Source organism: Hyperoodon ampullatus, assembly GCF_949752795.1.
Source record: "Hyperoodon ampullatus genome assembly, chromosome: 17".
Classification (NCBI taxonomy): Eukaryota; Metazoa; Chordata; class Mammalia; order Artiodactyla; family Ziphiidae; genus Hyperoodon; species Hyperoodon ampullatus.
The window spans coordinates 59,979,447-60,004,456 of NC_136930.1; the positions used below are offsets into that span (position 1 = coordinate 59,979,447).

Genomic DNA, 25,010 nt, shown 5'->3' on the forward strand with positions numbered 1-25,010 from the left:
TTAACTTTTATTAAACACACCACTCAACAACATACTGGTTCTCTTCAAGCACATATGGAACATTCTTCAGGATAGACCATATATCTGTCGGGCCATTAAACGAGGCTCAATAAATTTAAAAGAATAGATACAATACACAGTATGTTCTCCAGTTACAGTGGAATTAAATTAGAAATAAACAACAGAAAGAAATCTGAGAACTACTTTAAATACTTGGGAACTAAATTTTAAACACACTTCTAAATAGCACATAGGTGAAATTAAAAACATAGCTTTAACTGAATGAAAATAGAAACATATCAAATTTGTGGAAAGCAGCTAATACAGTACTAAGAGTATTCTAAATGCTTATCTTAGAATGGAAGAAAGATCTAAAATCAGTAATTTAAACATCAACCTCAAGAAGCTAGAAGACTAAATCCGAGTGAAGTAGAAGGAAGGAAATTAGACCAGAAACCAATGAATAAAATACTGAAGACTATATCTAACAAGAAGTGCAAAACCTGTACACTGAAAACTACAAAACATTACTGAGAGTAGTTAAAGAAGATATAAGTAAATGGAGAAATATACCATGTTCATAGATTAGAAAACTCAGTATTATTAAGATGGTCCTTCTCTCCAAACTGACCTATAGATTCAATCTAATCTCTAACAAAATTCAGGAGGACTTTTCATAGAAATTGACAAACGGATACTAGATTTACATGAAATTGCAAAGGATCTAGAATGGCCAAAACAATTTTGAAAAGGAAGAACAACTTTTGAGAACTTACACTGCCTGATTCACAACTTGCTATGAAGCCATAGTAGTCAAGACAGTGTGGTGTTGGAGAATACACATATATCAGTGGAACAGAATAGAGACAAAGAGGCCAATGGGAAAAGGATAGTCCTTTTAACACAGTACTGGAATAATTGGATGTCCGTATGTAAAAACTCAAAAATTACATATATATGTATATAAAATATGTAATTTTTAGACTTTTATCTTACATAAAAATTAACTCAAAATGAGTCATATACCCAAATGTAAGCACTAAAACTACAAAACCTCTATAAAAAAACATATATACCAAAAGGATGATCTGTAAAAAGAAAAAAAAAACTATAAATTCACCAAAATTGAAAAATACCTCCATTTTGAAATCTAAAGAAAAAAATGGTTTTGATGAACCTAGGGGCAGGGCAGGAATAAAGACTCAGACGTAGAGAATGGACTTGAGGACATGGGGAGGGGGAAGTGTAAGATGGGAATGCAGTGAGAGAGTTGCATTGACATACATACACTACCAAATGCAAAATAGATAGCTAGTGGGAAGCAGCCGCATAGCACAGGGAGATCACCTCAGAACTTTGTGACCACCTAGAGGGGTGGGATAGGGAGGGTGGGAGGGAGACACAAGAGGAAGGGGATATGGGAATATATGTATACGTATAGCTGATTCACTTTGTTATACAGCAGAAACTAACACACCATTGTAAAGCAATTATACTCCAATAAAGATGTTAAAAAAAAAATCTCCTTTTTGAAGAACTCTGTTAAGAAAAAATTTTTAAAGGCTACTAAGAGAAAATAGTTTCAATCATATGTCTTACAATGGACAGGAATATAAAAAAAATTCTTACAACTCAGTAGTAAGGAGAAATTGCAATTAATAAGTGGGTAAGAGACTTGAATACACATTTTTCTAAAGATACATGAAGAGCTAAAAAAGCACATGAAAGATACTCAACATCATTAATCTTTTGGGAAATGAAAATTAAAACCACAATGTGATTCTATAATAACTGTCTAGAATGGATATTATTAAAAACAGTGACTATCATATTTTGATGAGGATGCGGAGAAACTGCAAGTCTCACACGTTGGTGGGGATGTAAAACGGTACAGCTACTGTGGAAAACAGTCGGGCCGTTAAACTTACACTTAACTGCAGCTCAGTTCTTCCATTCCTAGGTATTTATCCAGGAGAAATGAGAGCATATATTCACACATGCTTGCAAGCAGCTGTTTATAAAAGCAATATTCATAATAACTAAGAATTGGAAACTATGCAGATATCCATCAACTGGTGAACAGATGAACATGGTTTGTTTTTTCCATATAATGGAATCTTTCTCAGCAGTAAAAAGACATGAAACGTTTTGAGTATACCTAAATATTACTAAGTTTATAAAGTCAGGCTTAAAAGACTAGTACGTAATTTTACTTATATGAGATTTCTAAAAAAGGCAGAAGGACCAGAAAGCAGATCAATAGATGCCTGAGGCCATGAGCAGGAAAGGAGATTGACTACAAAGAGATAATGGAAGCTTTCGAGACTGAATTATAATCATAGATAAACAATTGTATAATTTCCTTAAACTAATCAAACTTAGACTCTGACATGTGTATGTAAATTATACCTCATTAAAACTTTTTATGTTTTTTATTTTTGTTTTTGGCAAGAATCACCTGAAGGCTCTTAGACCTAAATGCAGAGTTTTGTTTCTACCCTAGTTCAGTAATTCTTAATATCAGCTCACATTAGAATAACCTTGGCAGTTATCAAAAAAGAAAAAGTCAAGCTGGGCCCTACCTGAAAACAATTAAAGGCAAATCTCTGGGGAGGATCAGGGCATCAGTAGTTTGTAAAAACACCCAAGTGTTTCAAATGTGCATCCAGTATTGAGACCCTCTGCACTAGGCATGCTCTCTTCAACTCTAGGCTAGAGCCACTGTTTCTGAAAGTCCTTCAGATGCTTTGAGGCAGAAAAAGGTTTAAGAATAACTACTTTAGACCTTTAATTCCTTGGCTAGAAAATGAGGATAATATACTTGTTTAGTATATCTTGCAAACTTGTTAGACACTATTGGTAATGAAGGTAAACACTTTGTAAACTCTGCAATAGCTTTTTGTTATTCTTTCCTATCTTAAATCCTTTCTATGTCTGTGGAACAATAAAGGATCATTCTTGTTCATGATGGTGAGTAAAATCTTGAAATATCTTCTGAATAACTTCTTTATTCACTGTAGCTTTCATATTGTGTATTTTACTGTGTTACAACTAAGAGGAAATGTATACAGTTTATGATCCTAACGTTATTTAATTGGTTGAAATAGTCATAGTGGAGTCTATAAATCCTTCTATATTTTTGGAATCTTCTCAGTAGGAGGCTTCCAACACCTATTCCACAATACTATTATTTCTTAAACCATGTTAGATTCTTTCTTAAATTGAGCCCCAGGGCATTTTCTTGGAGAGTCTCAGTGGCAGTTTACGATTTATTTTTAAATTTATGATAAATTGTTCAAAGCTTAGTCTGATGAATAAGGTGGGGGATCAAGCTAGGCAATACATTTTTTGGAATTGCTTTATCAATGTAAAGTAATTAACATTTTTTTCTTGTGATTCCCTAGCTGACCTAAGGACCATTTCAAAAGTTGAGTCTAGAATTTACAGTGATGTAACTGTTGGAAAGTGTATAGCTTCCTAAAATGCCTACATTGAAGGCTAGATTTTATTTTATTGTTTAATTTTTGGCATAATTATCAAAATAATTGGGTATATTATTTAGTCGCTTCATAAGAAATATATATATAATACTCATCAATAATTTAGACTATTCACTTAACCAGAATATCCTGTTCCCCTAATCATCCTGGGATATTTTTCATTTTATAATATGGAATATTATTTCCTCTGTACATTAATATGATTTTGCTTTTATATTGTTGAACTGTTTATTTTTTTATTTTATTTTTTAACATCTTTATTGGTGTATAATTGCTTTACAATGTTGTGTTAGTTTCTGCTTTATCACAAAGTGAATCAGCTGTACATATACATATATCCCTGTATCCCCTCCCTCTTGAGCCTCCCTCCCACCCTCCCTATCTCACCCCTCTAGGTGGTCACAAAGCACCTAGCTGATATCCCCTATGCTATGCGGCTGCTTCCCACTAGCTATCTATTTTACATTTGGTAGTGTATATAAGTCCATGCCACTCTCTCACTTTGTCCCAGCTTACCCCTCTTCCTCCCCATGTCCTCACATCCATTCTCTGCATCTGCGTCTTTATTCCTGTCCTGCCCTTAGGTTCATCAGAACCATTTTTTTTAAATTCCATATATATGCATTAGCATATGGTATTTGTTTTTCTGTTTCTGACTTACTTCACTCTGTATGACAGACTCTTTGTCCATCCACCTCACTACAAATAACTCAATTTCGTTTCTTTTTATGGCTGAGTAATATTCCATTGTATATATGTGGCCTGTGCCACATATATACAACGGAATATTCTTTATCCATTCATCTGTTGGTGGACACTTAGGTTGCTTCCATATCCTGGCTATTGTAAATAGTGCTGCAGTGAACATTGTGGTACATGTCTCTTTTTGAATTATGGTTTTCTCAGGGTATATGCCCAGTAGTGGTATTTTCTGGGTGGTATGGTAGTTCTATTTTTAGTTTTTTAAGGAACCTTCATCCTGTTCTCCATAGTGGCTGTATTAATTTACATTCCCACCAACAGTGCAAGAAAAGAAAGGGTGTTACTGGTTTTTAAGAACCACTGAGAAACTTACTGATATAAAATATGACTTGATTTTTATTATACTAGAATTTTGTTTGCTAATGAAACTAACAGTGGTACATCTCTTCATTATAGTTTATGTTATTCGTAAAATTTGATACAACTAAAGGACACTTAGAATTTCTGCTTCTCCCATTTTACCTATATAGTAGATCCAAAATGGATGTGTTTTAGTGGGAGAGGGGACATGCAAGCCAATCAAACTCTTATAAGTTGATAGTGTAAAAATAACAGATGAAAATAGAAATGTTCTGTTGTAATCATTCTCCCTTATTTAGGAAGAGCTATGGGAATTGAATAACTATGCTAGTTGTAAATCTGTTAGTCTCTGTGGTATTTACGTAAAAGTTATCTGATGAGTCTTCAATTAACACCTGCCAAATCTGGAACAAAGTTTTTTAAATGACTGCATGGTCATTATGGTTAGGGGATTTTTTAAAATAAACATTTTTCTCTTGAGGAAAATAACATTGTTGTAACTACAGGCTTCAGTGATTAAAGTGCTTTACAGTACCTTCATTGGGTGACAGGATTTGAAATAAATGTGGAAAGAATGTCATGGATTGAAGAGGCATATAACTTGAATTGGCAAGGTGCTAAATTGGTAAATGAATTAAGGTCACTATAACTCTTGACAAACCTTAGTTTCAAATACAACTGGTAACAGTGTTGTTCCTTTCTGATAACTTTTATTTAAATTCCTTTTCTAAGACTGATGTTTAAGAACAGGATTACTGTCTCTATTGCTAGCTAACTGCAAAAAATTTTTTTGTACTTCATGGTTTTTTGGGAGGATAGTCTTTAACCCACAGTATGTTCATATCTGTGAAAGAAACTTGTAATAAAGTTACAGTAGATTTTTTCTTAGCATATATATGTATATATATATATATGTACACACACACTATATATATACTGTATATAAACACACACATATATATTATGTATATATCTCAAAACGCTAAGAACTTTTTTTGTGAGCAGAACCTTACATTCCTAAAATCATTATACATTTAAAAACCTCAGCTTTATTGAGTTATAATTCACACACCATACAATTGAACCATTTAAAATACAACTGCATGGTTTTTAGTCTATTATAGGATGGATTACGAGTGTGCAACCATCACCACAATCAATTTGAGGACATTTTCTTCTCTCCAAAAAGCAGCCCCACGCCAATTAGCAGTTACTCCTGATTCCCGTCACCTGCTCCTCTTCCCAGCCCATAGGCAGCACTAATCTATTTCTGTCTGTGTAGATTGCCTGGACACTTCATCTAAGCGTAGTCATACAGTGTGTCGTCTTTAATGACTGCCTTCTTTCAAGGATAAGATAATGTTTTCAGGGTTCATCCATGTTGTATAGTAGTTCACGCCTATCTGTTGCTGAATAATATTTGAGTCATTTGGATATATCACATTTTATTTATTCACACATCAGTTGAAGTGTTTGACAGTTTTGTGCTATTATAAATAATGCTGCTCTAAATACTTGTGTATATATTTTTGTGTGAACATATGCTTAAAATTATTTTGGATATAAACCTAGGAATGGGATTTTGGGGTTGTATATTAACTATATGTTAAACTTCTTGAAGAATTGCCTAAATGTTTTCTAAAGTGGCAGTACCATTTTATATTCCCAGCAGCAATTTACAAGGGTTCCAGTTTCTGTACATCCTCACCAACACCTGTTATTGTCTGTATTTTTGATTATAGTCATCCAAGGGATGTGAAGTGGTATCTCTTTGTGGTCTGAATGTACGTGACCATATCGGCCAATGATGTTAAGAATCTTTCCACTCTTTCCACATGCTTATTGGCCATTTGTATATTCTATGAAGGAATGTCTATTCAGATTCTTTACCCACTTTTTGAGTTATTTGTCTCTTTGTTATGAGTTGTAGGAGTTATTTATATATTCTAGATACAAATCACTTATAAAATACATGATTTACAAAAACTTTACCTTCTTTCATGGGTTGACTTTTTTTTAATTGCTACTATTGAGCAATTAGAATACTTTAGGCAGTGATCTAAGCACTTTCCATGCAGCGTCTCACATTTAATCCTAACAGCAGCCTTGTCATGGATACTTTTTTTTAAATTAATAAACTTTATTTTTTTAGAGCAGTTTTAGGTGCACAGCAAAACTGAGTGGAGAGTACAGAGAATTTCCATATAGACCATGTCCCCACACACATGTAACCTCCCCCCTTATCAACCTCACACATCAGAGTGGTACATTTGTTACAATTGATGAGCCTACATTGACACACTTATCACCCAAAGTCCATAGTGGATTGACTTTTCATTCTCTTGATGATGTGCTTTGAAGCACAAAGATGCTTAATTTTCATGAAATCCAATTTTCTATTTCTTTTTTTTGTTGTTGTTGCTTGTACTTCGGGTCTCATATTTAATAGATGATTGCCTAATCTAGGGTCATGAAGACTTATGCCTTTGTCTGTTTTCTTCCAAGAATTTTAAAGTTTTACCTCTTACATTTACATCTATGATCCATTTTGAATGATTTTTTTTAATATATTGGGAGGTAGGGGGTAAGGGTCCAACTTCATTCTTTTGCATATGGATGTCCAGTTATTCCAAGACCAGTTTTGGAAAGGCTGTTCTTTCTCCATCAAACTGTCTTGGCACCTTTATTGAAAACCATTTGACTGTAAATGTGAGGACATATTTCTGGACTCTCAGTTCTATTCTATTAATCTGTATGTCTGTCCTTATACCAGTGTCTCCCTGTCTTGATTACTGTAGCTTCATAGTAAGTTCCCACACTGAGAAGTATGAATCCTTTTTCACTCTTTGCCCTTACTACACACTGACATCCTTTTCATTTCCTTTACATTCTTCCTCATTTCTCATTTTCTTCCCAGTCCTCCCAGAATGATCATATAGTAATTTTAGATTAATGCTCATTGTTTTAATTATTATGATGATGTAATCACTATTCACAGTTGAGCCATGTACTATAGTTTATTTTTCTTTCCTGTACAATATTTTGTTTTACCTAGAGTTAATGATTTTTAAAAAAAATTCAATCACAAAGCCTTCCTCTAGTTGTGAAACTCCTTTCAGTACATTAAAGCATATTAACTATCCTATCAATCATGTATATGTAAGAAATCTCTTCTGGATCTTTATGACCTGCCTAATCTAGACTGGTTGGTTTTACTTTCCAGATTTGTTCCATAGCTTTTGGATCTAAGACTCTTTTCATCATAGAAATTTTGTTTGCCTTTCTTTGTTGGTTCCTGGGATCCTTTAATCTTCCTGTTTTTTTTATTTTCCCATTTTGGTGGAGCACATTCTCTAAAATCATCCTGAGAAAAGGTGCATAGGAGGGAAGGTGCATAGGAGGGGAATTTTTGAGACCCTCTATGCCTAGAAAAATTTTTATTCTACCGTCTCATTTTAATATAGCATTCTAGGTTGGAGGATATTTTTCCAGTGGAATTTTGAAGGCATTGTTCCCATTGTTCCCAATTGTCCCATTGTTTTCCAGCTTTTAGTGTGGTTACCTAGAAGTCTCGTGCTATTCTCATTTTTCATTTTTTAAATAAGAAACCTAAGTTTTCTCTGGTATTTTGTAGAATATACTTGTTGTACTTAGTCTTCTGAATTTTCATGGTGATGCACCTTGGTAGGTCTATTTTTATTTTTGGTATGTCTATTTTATTCTAGCATGCCTGGAAGCTTGTCTTTTTATTGGGAAAAAAATTATTATTATTATTATTTTTGGCTGTGCTGCACAGCTTGCAGAATCTTAGTTCCCCCACCAGGGATTGAACCCTGGCCCCCAGCAGTGAAAGTGCCGAGTCCTAACCCCTGGACTGCCAGGGTATTCCCAGGAAAAATGTTCTTATAATTATTTTATTGATAATTTCCTTCCCTCCATTTTTTTATGTTCTCTCTTCTAATATTCCTGTTTGAATGTTGCTCCTCCTGGTTTGTGTGGGTCTCTCTTCCTATTTTCCATTTCTTTGACTTTTTACTCTACTTTCTGATAGATTCACTCAACTTTATGTGCTAACCTTTTAGTTGAAATATATATTTTTGCATATTTCCATGAGCTCTTTCTTATTTAATGTTCTTTTCTTACAATTTCCTGTTCTTATTTAATGGATGCAATATAGTCTCTTCTCTGAGGATTTTAGTGCCTGATTTGTTTGTTGTTTGCTTTTGTTTTATGATTTCTTTTTACTGTATATTCTTTGCTTCCCTACAAGTCACTTTGTTTCTGTTTGCTTGCTTTGTCATATGGTTTTCATACTAGAGACTTTCCCTGATGTCCCATAATGTTTGGCTGCCTGTTCATATTTAAGAGGGAGTATGAGAAAGCTGATTGGAAAATTTGAGTGCATGTTTGGAGCTTGTTGACTTTGATCTTCATTTTAGGGTGATCTCACTGAGACATTAGGCAATCCCAAGGTTGGAATTCTTTGGTCCTTCCCCTAGTACTGACCGTATTTCTAAAAGAAGGCTCAATTCTGCTATCTGGCTTCCAAAATGGTGGAAGTTATGTAGGTGAAGAAAGGTAAAGGGCCTCAATATTCACTGTACAAACATTCACTTACTGCAGTGATATTCAACTCCAACCCTAAGCTCTGTCTTATATCTCCCAGGCCAGAGGCATTTTGTTTTACTTTCTCCAGAGGATAACCACTAGTCTTCTGGGCTGTGGAGAGGACAGTCATTTACCTGAAAAGAATAAGAAGGGGTCAGGAGCCAAACTGCTTCTCAGATAGACTTTCAACCTATTTTCCTATTTCACCTTCATTTTGTTTGCAGTGCCATCCCAGAGTCTTTCGTCAGGGGTTATATTATAAATTTTGTTGCTTCCAAGCTTTCCCTATTGTTTTTCTCAGCTTCCTTAACAATTGAGAGTCTGAGGTCTGTTACCAATTGTTCATCTGCTTTCCTGCTTTCAAGGTTTAGTTGCTATTGTCTCTTCTCTCAGATATTGGTTCTTGTAGTTTTATGCTATTTTTAAACTTATTGTCATTTCATGGAATTTCAGGAGATAATGAAAATAAATGCTTAATGTCCAATTCACCATCTTCAACAAAAGGGATTCCACTTCTATTTTTAGTCTCAAAGCCTTCACAGTTTTTCCTCAACCTTCACTATAACCCTCACTTGATTTGTTTTTAAACTGCACTAGACTGTTTTAACTGACCTTCACATTACTGTCAAGCCAGATTAATGAATTCTCCCCAATCCTCCTGTAAAAATACATTACATATGCACACTGCAGGGACCAAAAAGCTACCCTTGAGTATATCTGTACACTTCTGCTCCCACCAGTTGAGCTGTGTGTGCTTGCAGGCGTCAGTTTATTCCACTTTAAAGAAAGAGAAGCTGGAAATAGTAGTTGATACGTTACGGGTGTGGATATATAGGAAAGACATAATGGAATGCTAATGAGCCACATCAAAAGTTAATGAATGAGTACACATAGTTTTAATTTAAAGTAAAATATATATGTAAATTTTACTTTACATTAATTTAAAGTAAAATGTATATGCTTTGTGAGTATCATTTTTGTTATGATTCTCTGCTTTAACAGGTTCCTCAGTTAAATGAACAACTACTGCCCCAAATGTATTGGGTAACACCTTGTTTTGAAATAACATAGACGTGTCATTATATCCTATGGATCAAATGTATGATTCTGCCATGTTGCCTGCTGAATTTTCACATACTTAACAAAATAATTGTTTTTGTTTAGTTCCGGATGTTGAAGTGAAAGGAGAGAGTTCTAGCTATTATCTCTTGTTACAAGGTAATGGCAACAGAAAGTGTAAAGCCACATTGATTCACTCAGCCAACCAAATCAATGGCTCATTTGCACTCAGTTTAATCCATGGAAAGATGAAAGCAAAGACAGAAGAAACCAAACTGAGTAAGTGTTAACTTTAGGTGGAAAACAAAACATTTTTACATTTCTTTGTGTACATACTTAACTTTTAATGAACTTATTGTCTCCAAACTCCATTTCACTTTCAGTAAATTTACTTTTATTTTAAATATTTTATAACATATTTGGACAGTTTAGAGGGCAGAGAATTAATCCCTTATACATTATACTTAGTAAAATTTAGTAGGTCAGCCTTCAATTCCAAATAGGAAAATTTTTAGTGTTTTCCACTTTAAACACGTATTATTTTTCTAGAATTTATTTCTTATTTTCACTTACTTTCTCTCAAGCATCTCGTTCTATTTTATTGCCCATCTTTTTATTTTTCTCTCCAAGCTCCACGCTTTGGTTACCTATCACTGTATGACAAACTACCCCAAATGCAGCTTAATAATGATGATTTACTATAATGTCTCATAGTCCTGTAGGTTGACTGGGCTCAGCTGGATGTTTCTGTTTTGAAGATCCACATATGACTGCAGTCACACACAGCTGGGGCTTCAGTCATTTTGAAGACTTAACAGGGCTTGGTGTGTAAGATGGCTCTTTACCCACATGTGTGGTGCCTGGGTTAGGATGGCTGGAACAGATGCAAGCTGACTTCCTCTTCACGTGTCCTGTCCTCCTGGCCAACATGGGCTTCCTCACAACATGGTCTCTGGGGAGTCTGATTCCGTCTATGGTTGCTAATTGCTCTTAGAGCAGTTGTTCTAAGAAGCTATAAGGCTTCCTGTGACCTAGCCATTCATTGTCACTTTTTCCACACCTTATTAGTTACATGAGGCCAACCTAGATTCACTGTGGAAGGACTGCGCGGCGAATGAGTGGCAGGAAATGTGATTCACTGGGAGGCCATCTTTGGAGACCAGCTCCGATACTCTGTCTGTGTTTTGTGTAAGAGTTTCAATAGCCAAGCAGGTAGAAGAAAAGGTGGTGGAAGGAATTCTATTCTGCTACCTAAATTCTCTCAATTTAAGAAGCAGGTCAAAGTTTAAAATGCAGAATAATTTAGTACACTTATTTTCTGCTGCTCAGTTATTATTATTTACTTTGAAATATGCAAGGTCAAGAAAGATGAGTAATTGACTTTTAATTATGTTATAACATTTCTTGAGGACTGAATATTAATTTTTGTTACAAATCATCTTTAATACTGACTTTTTTCTGTTTTTCAGGCTTTCCTCTTGACCTCTTGTCACTTCCAAATTTCTCTGGGGAGCAACTTATACAAAGAGAGAAACAGTTAGCTAATGTTCAGGCTTTGGCTTTGAAAGAATGTCTGAGTAAGTAATGATTGGTGCATTTGATTCTGGTGTAGGAGTTTTGACTTGTTCAGACCTAAGGCATTGTTATTTTGTCACTTTTTCTTATACACTTTGTCTTTTAGATATGATATTCATTTGTAGAACTATTTATTTATTTTGGTTACACTGAGTCTTAGTTGCGGCTTTCCGGCTCCTTAGTTGTGGCATGTGGGTTCCTTAGTTGCAGCACGCAGGCTCCTTAGTTGCAGCATGCAGTCTCCTTAGTTGTGGCATGTGGACTCTTAGTTGCAGCATGCATGCGGGAATCTAGTTGCCCCACCAGGGATCGAACCTGGGCCCCCTGCATTGGGAGTGTGGAGTCTTAACCACTGCACCACCAGGGAAGTCCCTGTAGAGCTATTCTTGATAGAGGTGATGTAGGATAGAAAAGGTCTGTAACTTCTTTCCCACCAGATTCAGTATATTGCTATTGTACATTGCTTTTAACATTTATAATAATATTTATCCAGGAAAATTTTGTTTCTCATTATTTTTAACTGTATGCTAGAAAAGATACCTAAGTTTTATTATTCTGGTTAATGTAGTAATTTTTACAAAATTTCTCTTTATATCTTTTTGGCTATACAGGATGATAGAGACTGCAAATAGAAGAAAATACAAATCTAGAGAAATTAATATGTTAACGTGAGCATTGATTCTTAGACTTTAATCATAACTAAGCACATTTCACATACTGAGTGAAGTTGGCATTATGGATTTTTCTTTATTCAAGAAATTGACACTTTTTTAAGGGTCATTATTTAAGGTTTTTCCTGTATTACTAAATGTTAACTTGGTTATCAGTCTTAATATTGTTTTTATAAATAATCATTCATTAGTACCTAATCTGGACTTATTTTAAGCTAATTGATATAGAATTTCTAAGAAAGTAATTCAAATTGTGAGGCCTCATTAGTTGCATATAGAAAAAATGATTATTAAGTAGATATATTATAAAATGAAAAATATCACTCTTTTCTTTTCTTTTCTTTTTTTTTTTTTTGTGGTATGCGGGCCTCTCGCTGTTGTGGCCTCTCCTGTTGCAGAGCACAGGCTCTGGACATGCAGGCCTAGCGGCCATGGCTCACGGGCCCAGCCGCTCCGTGGCATGTAGGATCTTCCCGGACCGGGGCACGAACCCACGTCCCCTGCGTTGGCAGGCAGACTCTCAACCACTGCGCCACCAGGGAAGCCCCACTCTTTTCTTTAAAAGCATTTAAAAAATACCTTGGATTCAGTATTTTGTTTTATTCAATGGAAAATAATTTTAGAATACTTGGTCTTGATTATTCATATAAGAATTATCTACTTTTTCAATTGTACAAAGGTAATTGTGTAGTCTTAAACTCCTTGAACCACTTTTTTTTAACTATGAAAATGATATTAGCTCAAGGAAAATATAATTAGGAAAGGCAAATTAGTTTTAATAAAAGGTACTACATACTAACCCAAGGGAAAAAAAGTAAAAATAAAGTTACCATATGATCCAGCAATCTGACTCTTGAGCATATATCTGGAAAAGGTGGAAACTGAAGGGGGAGAGGGAGGGGATATAGGTACACATAGAGCTGATTCACTGCATTGTACAGCAGAAACTAGCACAACACGGTAAAGCTGTTTTACTAGAATCAGAGAAAAAAAAAGATACGTGTACCCCAACGTTCATAGCAGCACTATTTACAATAGCTAAGACATGGAAGCAACCTAAATGTCCATCAGCAGATGAATGGATAAAGAGGATGTGGAATATTACTCAACAATAAAAAAGAATTAAATAACACCATTTGCAGCAACACGGATGGACCTAGAGATTATCACACTAAGTGAAGTAAGTCAGACAGGGAAAGATAAATACCATATCACTTACATGTGGAATCTAAAAGAATGATACAAGTGAACTTATTTCCAAAACAGAAAGACTCACCGACATAGAAAACAAACTTACGGTTACCAAAGAAGACCATGGGGTGGGAGGTGGGGGTAGTGGGGGGTGGATAAGTTAGGAGTGTGGGTTAGCAAATATAGACTACGCTACATAAAACAGGTAAACAACAAGGCCCTGCTGTAGAGCACAGGGAGCTATATTCAGTACCTTGTAATAACCTGTAATGGAAAAGAATCTGAAAAAGAATATATATATATATATATATTTATATGTATATATCTGAATCACTTGAAACTAACACAACAGTGTAAATCAACTATACTTCAATTAAAAAGAAAAAAAGGAAAAAAATGCTGAAATACTAGTATTTTTGTGGATAAAACTCCTTTATTTCTAACATCTGCTAGCTTAGTGTTATTCACTTCTTGACATTGTGCTAGCCCTGCTAAACACCTCTTTAGGCTTTGATTCTTTGCCATAAGCCTCTGGCAGCTCTTTAAACTAAGTTCCTTCAACATCTCCCCTCTCTTTCATCTTCACCTCTCTTCCTTACCCTTCCAACCAGAAAAACTGTGAGAGTGGAAGAATGGGCAGCTATCTGAAGCTGGTGTATCTCTCCTTTGGGTAAGAAGAGTTAAGCCCAGTAAGGCCATCCCTCCTGCTTGGTTGGGAAGGGAAATATAATTATAATTAGGTTGTTGCCTAGTAGCTGCCTACAGGTGTGATTGGAAGCTCTGCTGGGGGGGGGGGGCGGGGAAGAAAGTGCTAAATAAATGCTGAAAACGTAGAAGTTACCAGCATCTGAGCCGTAACACAGGCAGAAGCTGTAAGGATGCCACAGCACTGGGCAAGGGCAAGTAGGGGGCCTGAAGTTGAAGGAAGCCTCAGAGCTAATAATAGCTGCTGGAGACATCAGCTCTGGGGCTATCCATGCACTGGCCAGTTTGTAATCTAGAGCATTAGATCTTGATTAAGATTAATGATCCAGTTAATCTATTTACGATGGAATTATTTGCTTAACCAATCTCTCCTCTACCCAGAGAGTTAATAATGAATTGAAAATCTGGGGACAAAGATGCATCTGTTCAGATTTCAAGTATCTCTAAAGACAGGAGAATGACAACAAAATGAAGTTTCCAGTGTAAGACTATCTTAGTGTCTATTTCAGTGATTTTCAAAGAAATGAATATAAATATAAAAGTATTTAAATCAATACAGTTAATTTATACATGATGAAAACTGATACAATAGGAAGAGTTTTCTTTGGGAAAAAAATTAACATTTCAATATCAATACAGATTGTAGTCTTTGCTGGAAAACAAAAAGTTGTTCAAATTTTTTTTCAAAATTATCGATAAGATATGGAGTAAACTTATTTTTATCTCCCCCACTATTTATCTGAGTATACTGCATCAGAACAAGCAACTGGAAAAATCTGCATGAAAATTTACTCACATTAATGAGGTACTCTGTTTTTTAAAATCACACAAAAATCAAATAAAATTTGTTAGGGTTTTATTTTTTAGAATAATTTATTTTTATTCTATTCTTAAAATTTATATCTAATTTTTATTTGTTTATATGTTTTATTGTAGTATAGTTGCTTTACAATGTTGTGTTAGTTTATACTGTACAGCAAAGTGAATCAGCTATATGTATACATATATACCCTCTTTTTTGGATTTCTTTCTCATTTAGGTCACGACAGAACACTGAGTAGAGTTCCCTGTGCTGTACAGTAGGTTCTCATTAGTTATCTGTTTTATACATAGTATCAATAGTGTATATATGTCAATCCCAATCTCCCAGTTCATCCCCCCACACTTCCCCCTTGGTATCCATATGTTTGTTCTCTTCTTCTGTGTCACTGTTTCTGCTTTGTAAATAAGATCGTCTATACCAATTTTATCAGATTCCACATGTATGGATTAATATACGATATTTGTTTTTCTCTTTCTGACTTCACTCTGTATGACAGTCTCTAGGTCCATCCATGTCTCTACAGATAACCCAGTTTCGTTCCTTTTTATGACTGAGTAATATTCCATTGTATATGTACCACATCTTCTTTATCCATTCCTCTGTTGATGGACATTGAGGTTGCTTCCATGTCCTGGCTATTGTAATAGTGCTGTAATGAACATTGGGGTCCATGTGTCTTTTCAAATTGTTTTTCTCTGGATATATGCTGAGGAGTGGGATTGCTAGATCATATGATATCTCTATTTTTAGTTTTCTAAGGAACCTCCATACTATATCTAGATATAGATGTATAGATATTTAGATATAAACATTTAGAATGATATATAAATTTTATAATTTATGTTTTACCTGATCTTTATAATTTATAAATTTTGTGTTTAGAAATATTCAGTATCTTGTTTCACTGATTTTTAAAGAAAAGGTTTAAGAATGCTGAACAATTTTTAAATAAAAAACTGTTCAGTGTGATACAAAACAAATACCAAAATAGCAGTATTGTCATTTTGCTCCAGGATTGTGGTCTCTACTCTGAGTTCCCCACATCTTTTTTAAATTTATAGAACCCAGTGCAGCCCTGATTGGTGGTCCATCTGCTGATACTTTTAGATATTTACACTCTATTTTTGTTAGTTAAGTCCTGAGTTATTACTAGCTTTCTTAGGAATAGCATTCTTTTGCTAATTCATTTTTAGACTTTAGCCCAGTATTTTTCTCCCAAATCTTTATCTGCCACTTGTGTTGCAGACTCACTTGTCACTCACAAGATTATTTTTCACCTAGGTAAATTATCCTGCTCATAACCCTATTAAACCTTATCTGTTTTCTCTCTCTATTGCCCAGTCATCCAGGTCAATAGGAAGTCATATCCTGCTCTTCAGATTGCCCGTTACTGTAATATAATTGACAGTTTTAATAAGCATAGGTCAGGTTCATTATTTAAGTATGTTTTTAGCATTAATAAAAATGTGGGGCTGGGCCTCCCTGGTGGCGCAGTGGTTGAGAGTCCGCCTGCCGATGCAGGGGATACGGGTTCGTGCCCCGGTCTGGGAGGATCCCATATGCCGCGGAGCGGCTGGGCCCGTGAGCCATGGCTGCTGAGCCTGCGCATCCGGAGCCTGTGCTCCGCAACGGGAGAGGCCACAACAGTGAGAGGCCCGCGTACCACAAAAAAAAAAAAAAAAAAAAAAAAAAAAAAAAAAAAAAAAAAAAAAAAAAAAAAAAAAAATGTGGGGCTAATTTCTGCAGCACATTATTTAGTGTGCATCTTTCAGATGAAAGCAAATCATTGACAACTTTTCATTTTAGATGGCTCCCAGAAGATGGTAAGAAAATAAAAAGCTTCAATTGAAGCTTCATCTTCACTAAGGAAATGTAATAAAAGCAGCATATATTACAACTCTTACTTTACCATTACTAATGTTCTTGACTGCAGAAATCATGTGTTACTTATTTTGGATCAGAACTGGATTGAGCCTGGCAATATCCAGGTTGGTGAGGTGGGATTTCACAGAGGTGTCCAGCTATTCCCTTGTATTATTTATGTGCCACCCTCACACAGTGTTGATGGAATATGCTTTAATCCTCTGTATCTAAGGGCACAGCACAGTGCTTTGCAGACAGTACATACTCAATAAATACTTGTTGAATTGAATTCTGTACGAATTTATAGTTCACTATTTTATTATAGAAGAAAATGTTATTAGTTCAGAAGTGTTTTAAAAATGAAATATTTTTATCAAAGAAGTACATGGGTATAGTTAAAAGTTTCAAATGCTATTGAAAAACCTAAAATGGAAAACAGCAGTGCCCTACCTTCTCCCCATCTTTCTGTCTCTGTCCACAGGCAGCTGCCCTCAGCTCTTCCGGCTGGTTTTCCTTGACCTTTCCTCCAGATTTATGAATAACATATGTATGCTGTTATTTCCTGATTTACCAGTTTTAGACATTATCTTAATGCCTAACTATGGAACTGAATACTTAGCTTTCCCACATCAACTTCCCTTTGCCTTTCCATCCTTTACAGTGAAATCATGAATTGGGGTTAAACTAATGGTTAGTTTTAACATTTCTCCCTCCTTCTTCCTTCCTTCCCTCCCTCTTCCTTCCTTCCTTCCCTCCTTCCTCCCTCCCTCCCTCCCTCCCTTCCTTCCTCCCTTCCTGTCTAACTATCCATCTACCTACCTCCCTATGTACCTATCTATAAGTTTACTGCTGAGTCATGTAGTATATGATGATGGTCACCTCTGCTTTCTTGTATAATCTTTTCTTTTTATGGTTGATAATCACCTGATTTTTAATTTGCCCATTCTTCTGTGCAGGCAAAATACTGTTATGTTTTCCCAGAGCCACCAACATTTCTGCCACACATCTATCAGTAAATTTATTGCATGTTCAAACTCAGTAGTTCCTTTTTATTTCTCATAGTTTTTCTTTCTGGAGTGTTTCATATTTTACTGTATTTTAGACAGAATGCTTCCTTAGACCTACTGACATCTTAAGAGACTTCTCTTTCCTCTTCTCTTCTTTTGGAATCTCCTATTTTCTAGACCCCTTGTCCTCCCTTTTTCTTTGAATTCCTCTCTGGTTGGAGCATATCTTGCAGTAGCTTCCTGAGTAAAAGTTCATTCATGGGGTATACATTTTTCAAGCTCTTGCATGTCTGAAAATATCTTCACTAGATTGATAATCCATATAGACTTCCAGGTTAAAAATTGTTTACCCTTAGAATTTTGAAGACATTGTCCCATTGTCTTTTTTTTTTTTTTTTTCCTTTGGCCACGTGGCACAGCATGCGGGAGCCCTGACCAAGGATCACACCTGTGTCCCCTGCAGTGGAAAAGCGGAGTCTTAACCACTTGACCACCAGGGAAGTCCCTATCCCATTGTGTTTTATGTTGCTGTGTTCCTGTTGACAAATCTCATACTAGTCTTATCCTTTGAAGTGGCCTATTTTTGGTTTGTTTTTACGCCTTCTAGAACTTTTACCTCCAGAAGCTTTGTCTCTGGAAGCTTTACTCTGAATCATAATGTGCGTGTTCCCTTTTCCCCCCTCTCCAATGTATTGAGCTGTGTACGTGATGAGCCATACCAACAGAAGATTCACGTTCTTAAGTCTGAAAATTTTTATCTCTGTCATAATTTTTTCTCCCATTTTCTTTTTTCTTTCTAGAACTCTAATTAGTTATATGTCAGCTTTTTTTGGACAGAATGCCTGCTTTTCCTTCCTGTTTCCATATTATTATCTCTTTGTTCTAGTTTCTGGGGGATGTCTTGCAGCTTTTAAAAATTTGAGCTCTCATGTGCTTAATTTTAAAAACTATTTTCTTGTTCATTGACTTCCTTTATCAGAGCATCCTGTACTTGTTTCATGAGTATAGTATCTTCTCTTATTTCGACGAGAGTATTAATTATGGCAAGTTTTCTTTTGTTCCCTGGAATGTTTTTATTTCTGCTGGGCTCCTTTTTTCTTTTTGCTTGCTTTAGCCTCTCCTTTTCATCCTGGACTTTTTTTTTTAGCTTGGAGGGGCCTAGTAAATAATACCTGTTTCCTCTCCCAAATTTGGAACCAACTGAGAAATAAACTTAAGAAACACACTGATGGAGATAAATTATAGATAAATTACTGAATTGAAGGATATGACTTTTTAGATCTGTGGTGGGTTTTCTTCTGCATATACCCAGAATTGAATTTAGCCCCTGAATGACAGCCAGAGCAGGACACCTGCAGATCAACCCTGACCGGGCAGGGCCCTCACTGCATTGCAGAGAGTGTGTATCCTAAGAACTTGCTAGCTCAGATGAAAGTTGGAGAGGAAAGGTTTAATCAGAACGTGCCTAGTTTCTTCTCCAGACTAGCTCAGTGAGTGATGGGAGGGGAAGGGGAGCCAGAAGCATTACTGAACCAAAGTCCTTACATGTCTAAACATAAGACCATGGAAATGCAGAGTCCCTTCTCCCCTCAGTACCTTTCTTTAGATGTCTAGTGATTTTTTTTCTGTCTGTCCTAAGTGGGAAATTTTATGTCTCACTCTAATGTAATATCTGGCAAACTTCAAGAGTGGTGGAGTAGCTATTCAACATTTTGGTTGTGAGCTGCTATCCTTAATTCCACTGTAATGTCAGTATCAAGCTCTTTTCTCTGGGGGCATTCAGTTTTTGAAAAGGAGAATCCTTTAATCTTTTCAGTGGGGCAGTTGTAGCTGCTAGCTTTCTGGCCCCAGGGTTGGAGTCTGACCTTTCAGGACGTAGACTCTTATTTAATCTCTTAGGTGTAACTCCAGCATCAGTACCACCTTTTAATGTTCCTGACATTCTGCAGTCTGAGACTCCTTTTCTGTTCCTACCCCAAAAATGAGAGCAGAGTCATCTGGCTTGAGGGCTGGAGGCAAGATACATCCATGTGTGTCTAGTCTTGTTTTAGCTCAGGACCTTCCTGATACCTCTGCAGGCACCCAACTTAACCCTTCCTCTGCTCTGCAAACTCTGTTACCACTCCAGCATTATCTTATCTTCCAAAATTTGTTGAAAACTGTCACTATTTATTGTTTCTTCTTTTGTCGTCCTCTTTTATTCCTCTGTTGTGATTGTAAGTTTTGGGTGGGAGAAGAAATAGATGGAAATGACCAAACCACCACATTTAACCGAAAGCCTTATGGGTTTTATTTTCACATAAACACCAACATAAGGCTGTTCTTCATGCTCTGCAGTGTATTCCTGAAAACTTCCATAAACCTGCCTTTACCGTTGATCACCTTTTAGTGTTAACAAGTTACTGTATTTCTGTTTATCTCACATAACTGGAAATTCTACCGTTACCTTCAAATGGGACTAAATTGAAAACAGGCCTACCCAGGAATGTTGATTTGCTGGAGAGATTCATTTGTTTTACTTTAGAAAATATTTCCCATAAAAGACTAGTAGATGACCGCGCAAGGCTTTAAAATGACAGTTATTTTTAATCATATTGATTTGTTGTCTTACAGAAAGGAGAAAGTTAGCAAAGCAGCCAGAAGTACTTTCTGTGGATGAACTCAAAAATCTATTAATACTAACAAGGGAATGCTTTTTTGATCATTTTGATGCTATTGTCCCTAAAACAAGTCTAATAGAGACAGACAATACCTCCAATATGTTAAATGGTAAGTTTTCTGTTACTTTAAACATTAGTTCTTTTTTGTGTGTGGCATTTATGATGGTTATTTATTATTAAAACTAATAAAATATATCAGTCAAATAAAAATCTATCATAAATTTTAATAGTGATATATATTTGTATATACAAGTATGTATGTATATATAATAAGCTGTATTTTTCATCATTTAAGCAGTAGAAATTCTCTGATAATTTCTTTCTTTAAGCATGTTCAGTATAATTGTTTCTGAGCAGAGGGAGAAACACTTTAAGGTGATTCCCTTTACAACTGTTACTACGCTACTAGAATGAATGGATTTCTATTAAGCTATGTTTTCATAAGATTAAAAAAAGAAACTACTCAGTAAATTTAATATAGTTAAAACTACATATAATAAGATGCTCCACATTTGCCATTTATTATAGCAGGAACAGTACCAAACTTCTACTGAGGGAGCAGGAAATAATTTCTATATTAACTTGCATTTCTTTCTATTTTCCTGGTTTCCATTCTTGTGATGAATTTGAATAGAGTGAAGCTTTTCAAGATCTAACAAAGAAGCATTTGAAGATTGCCTGGCATTTTAAAAGTACAGGATAATTTTTTTGTTTTTATTCTGTGAGAATCATTTTTATTCGTACATTAATAAGAAAATGACCAAAGAATCAAGTTAATAATAATGTTTGTTGAGTGCCTTTTCTCTGTTTGATGCCATGAAGGCACACAAAGAAGTAAAAATTTGGGTCCTTGGCTTTCTACAGGCTTATGATCTGTTTGGAAAACAAAATATAAATACAGCATCTAGTGCCATGTTTAAGGGCCCAGGCTTCTGGAGATAGACTGCCAGGGTTTAAATCTCAGCTTTGTCACTTGTTAGCTGTATGCCTTTGGGCAGGTTATTTAACCTCTCCATATCTCTGTTTCCTCATGTTTCAAATGGGGATGATAGGATTACCCAGTTACTAGGGTTATTAGGATTAACTGAGTTGATACATGTAAAACACTTAGAACACAGTCAGTGCCAAAAAGTTGTTACCTGTTGTTTGTATTTTCATTATCACTATTTTTAATATCAGTACCAAAGTTAAATAGTGTGTAGTAACCTGAAAGATGTTGGAGACAGTATAAGGTTACTTGTAAGTGCAAGATATGCTCAGTGAGTGAGAGAACATGGCTTCTTGGTTACAGCATGGGCTCTGGAGCAATACTAACAAGGCTGAATCCCAGCTCTGTACCTTACTCCTGTCTTTTAAATCATCTCTAGATTACTTATAATACCTAATACAATGTAAATAGTTATAAATACAATGTAAATACCAAGTAAATAGTTGCCAGCACACACCAAATTCAAGTTTTGCTTTTTGGAACATTCTGGAATTTTTTTCGCCCAAATATTTTTTATCCATGGTTGCTTGAATCTGTGGATGCGGAACTCGTGGATGCAGAGGGTCAACTGTACACCTACATGCAAATTACAGCAAAAGAAGCAGCAAGGGCAATTATATTTCATATTCTGACCCATTATTCGCAACCATGCACACTAGGAGTTATTAGCAATTGTTAGGGTTATTGATCTGTTTTTTTTTTCTTTTTCTTTTTTGTGAAAACTCTAGCATGTGTAACAAATGAGAGTCAGTAAATACCATTTTATTTACTCTTTGCCATAACTTGCTAAAGACTTTCATAATGCCAAATGTGACATCTGAACTCAGAAAACAGTGTCCTTTACCTGGGACTGTTGGGGAACATAAACACTGCATAAATGACTTTTCTGGATAATGCTATAAGATCACAATTTTCTGATTTCAAATACTTTAATAAGAATCTTCTAGTGTATGTTTATAATTCTTGCCCTATTAATAAGCACAATCTACCAATTATAACCTTTTTTGGTGATTCTTTCATATTTTGAAATGTAAGACTATCGTGGCCTGTATTCATTAGCCACATATTGTTATCTGAAATATTACTTTCCTTTTTGTTTGCTGTGATTTGTGATTTTGTAGGGCAGTTGTTTTTTTTGTTTTTGTTTTTCTTTTTTGCAGTACGCAGGCCTCTCACTGTTGTGGCCTCTCCCATTGCAGAGCACAGACTCCAGATGCGCAAGCTCAGCGGCCATGGCTCACGGGCCCAGCCGCTCGGTGGCACGTGGGATCTTCCCAGACCGGGGCACGAACCCGTGTCCCCTGCGTCGGCAGGCGGACTCTCAACCACTGCGCCACCAGGGAAGCCCTGTAGGGCAGTTTTGAGTCCTTACTTCCCTTTTGTATCACTTCCATTTCTTTGTTTCTCCTGTAAAGTAAAACACTGTTTTAAAATGAAGTGGTAGGGCTTCTCCAGTGGTCCAGTGGCTAAGACTCTGTGCTCCCAATGCAGGGGGCCTGGGTTCGATCCCAGGTCAGGGAACTAGATCCCACATGCCACAACTAAGAGTTTGCATGCTGCAACTAAGACCCAGTGCAGCCAAATAAATAAATATTTTTTTAAAATAAATAAAAATAAATAAATAAAATGAAGCAGTGTATTTGGTTTCTCAGAGGCTCCTTTTGTGCTTTTTGGTTGTCAGCATGGCTCAGTGTCCTGCTTGCCACATAAATAAAATATTGTATTTCATTTTATTGTAAGAATTATATTGTTATTCCCCAAAAGACATAATACATATGAATGTTTGCCTATCCATTCCTTAATATTTAGCCTGTGTTGCTTATATTTATGTAGATTGTATAGTCAAAGTTAGTAATTAATTATATTGTAATATTTAGGAATAATTAATGTTAACTTTTATTTAAAATGGCTTGTATTCTTTTGTGAACACAGCCTGTAACTGTTCAGAACTGCTAATGATTTTTTTCTTTATACTTTTTTGAAAAGCCATGCCAACATTATAAAGTAGATTATTTCATCATAAAGCTCATTATTCTATAAAATAGTATTTCACCACCCTTATTAAGAAATGGGAAGTGCTATATTTGGATGGTGTTTGGTTGGGGCAGTCCAGTATAGGCATTAAAAATATTTTAAGCTATTTGACTAAATAGTTTAATAAGTAAAGGAAAAATAGTATGCAGTTGGCTTCTGTTTTCATTTATGATTAATTTTTTTCTTTTTTGTTCAAAAATTTCTTACCAAATCATTATCACTTTGTAAGACCCCAAAGTATAAAATGGGTATTTTTGTCAGGGTTGATGGTTAGTCAAATAGCTAATGTCTAGTAATTTTCAGTCAATTTATTAGTGTGTAATAGTTCAAACAATTTAAAACACTAGATAGTTTTTGAATCCAAAATGTAGTACAGTTAGTAATTTTGCCAGTGTTAAAACAGCTGGGATGTACTCATAATTTATAATGAGACTGAAAGGTGTCCCTGTATGTTTTTGATGAGAATTGCAGTGTTATCAACAATCTCAGTGTTAGTTCATTGCAGCATACTGGCTGGAAAGATAAGCACACCCTTACATATAATATTTTATTAGTGGTAAAATAACATTTAATGTTAGCGATTTACTTGAAAATGTGTGTGTTAAGGCATCTTACACTAATACATAGTGAGAATTATTTCTAAAGTAACCTTTACCTGCAAACATCATAAGTTATTTATGGTATTACTGTACTTTTGAGAATGAGGTAATCTCTTTTTTAATATAAATTTATTTATTTAATTATTTATTTTTGGCTGCATTGGGTCTTCGTTGCTGCGCGCAGGCATTCCCTAGTTGCAGCGAGCGGGGGCTACTCTTCGTTGAGTTGTGTGGGCTTCTCATTGCAGTGGCTTCTCTTGTTGCGGAGCACAGTCTATAGGCACACGGGCTTCAGTAGTTGTGGCACGCGGGCTCAGTAGTTGTGGCTCACGGGCTGTAGAGCGCAGGCTCAGTAGTTGTGGCGCATGGGCTTAGTTGCTCTGCAGCATGTGGGATCTTCCTGGACCAGGGCTCGAACCTGTGTTCCCTGCATTGGCAGGCAGATTCTTAACCACTGCGCCACAAGAGAAGTCCGGTAATCTCTTCTAAAGATATGAATTTCTCAGGATACTGGTGATAATTCCTCTTTGTAGTATGGAAATCACATAATATATCCAGTATATTCTCCACAGAGTTGTCTCCTTTCCATTTAGAACTAATTTCACAAAAATAACAAAGTTATGCTTTCATTCCATATGAGTTTTTACAGGGCTAATTCATCTTCT

General features: G+C 35.6%; 1 protein-coding gene across 2 annotated transcripts in view; it reads left to right on the top strand.

The window, feature by feature from the left end:
• Positions 1-25,010, top strand: part of MTBP (MDM2 binding protein) — a gene marked incomplete at both ends in the record, with an annotated part of 69,222 nt that overhangs the window by 23,592 nt on the left and 20,620 nt on the right. For both annotated transcript variants that reach the window (XM_079722555.1, XM_079722554.1), the window contains 3 exons: positions 10,335-10,508; positions 11,699-11,806; positions 20,678-20,833. In XM_079722555.1, the coding sequence (XP_079578681.1) occupies positions 10,335-10,508; positions 11,699-11,806; positions 20,678-20,833 (438 nt within the window). The remainder of the gene's footprint in view (positions 1-10,334; positions 10,509-11,698; positions 11,807-20,677; positions 20,834-25,010) is intronic.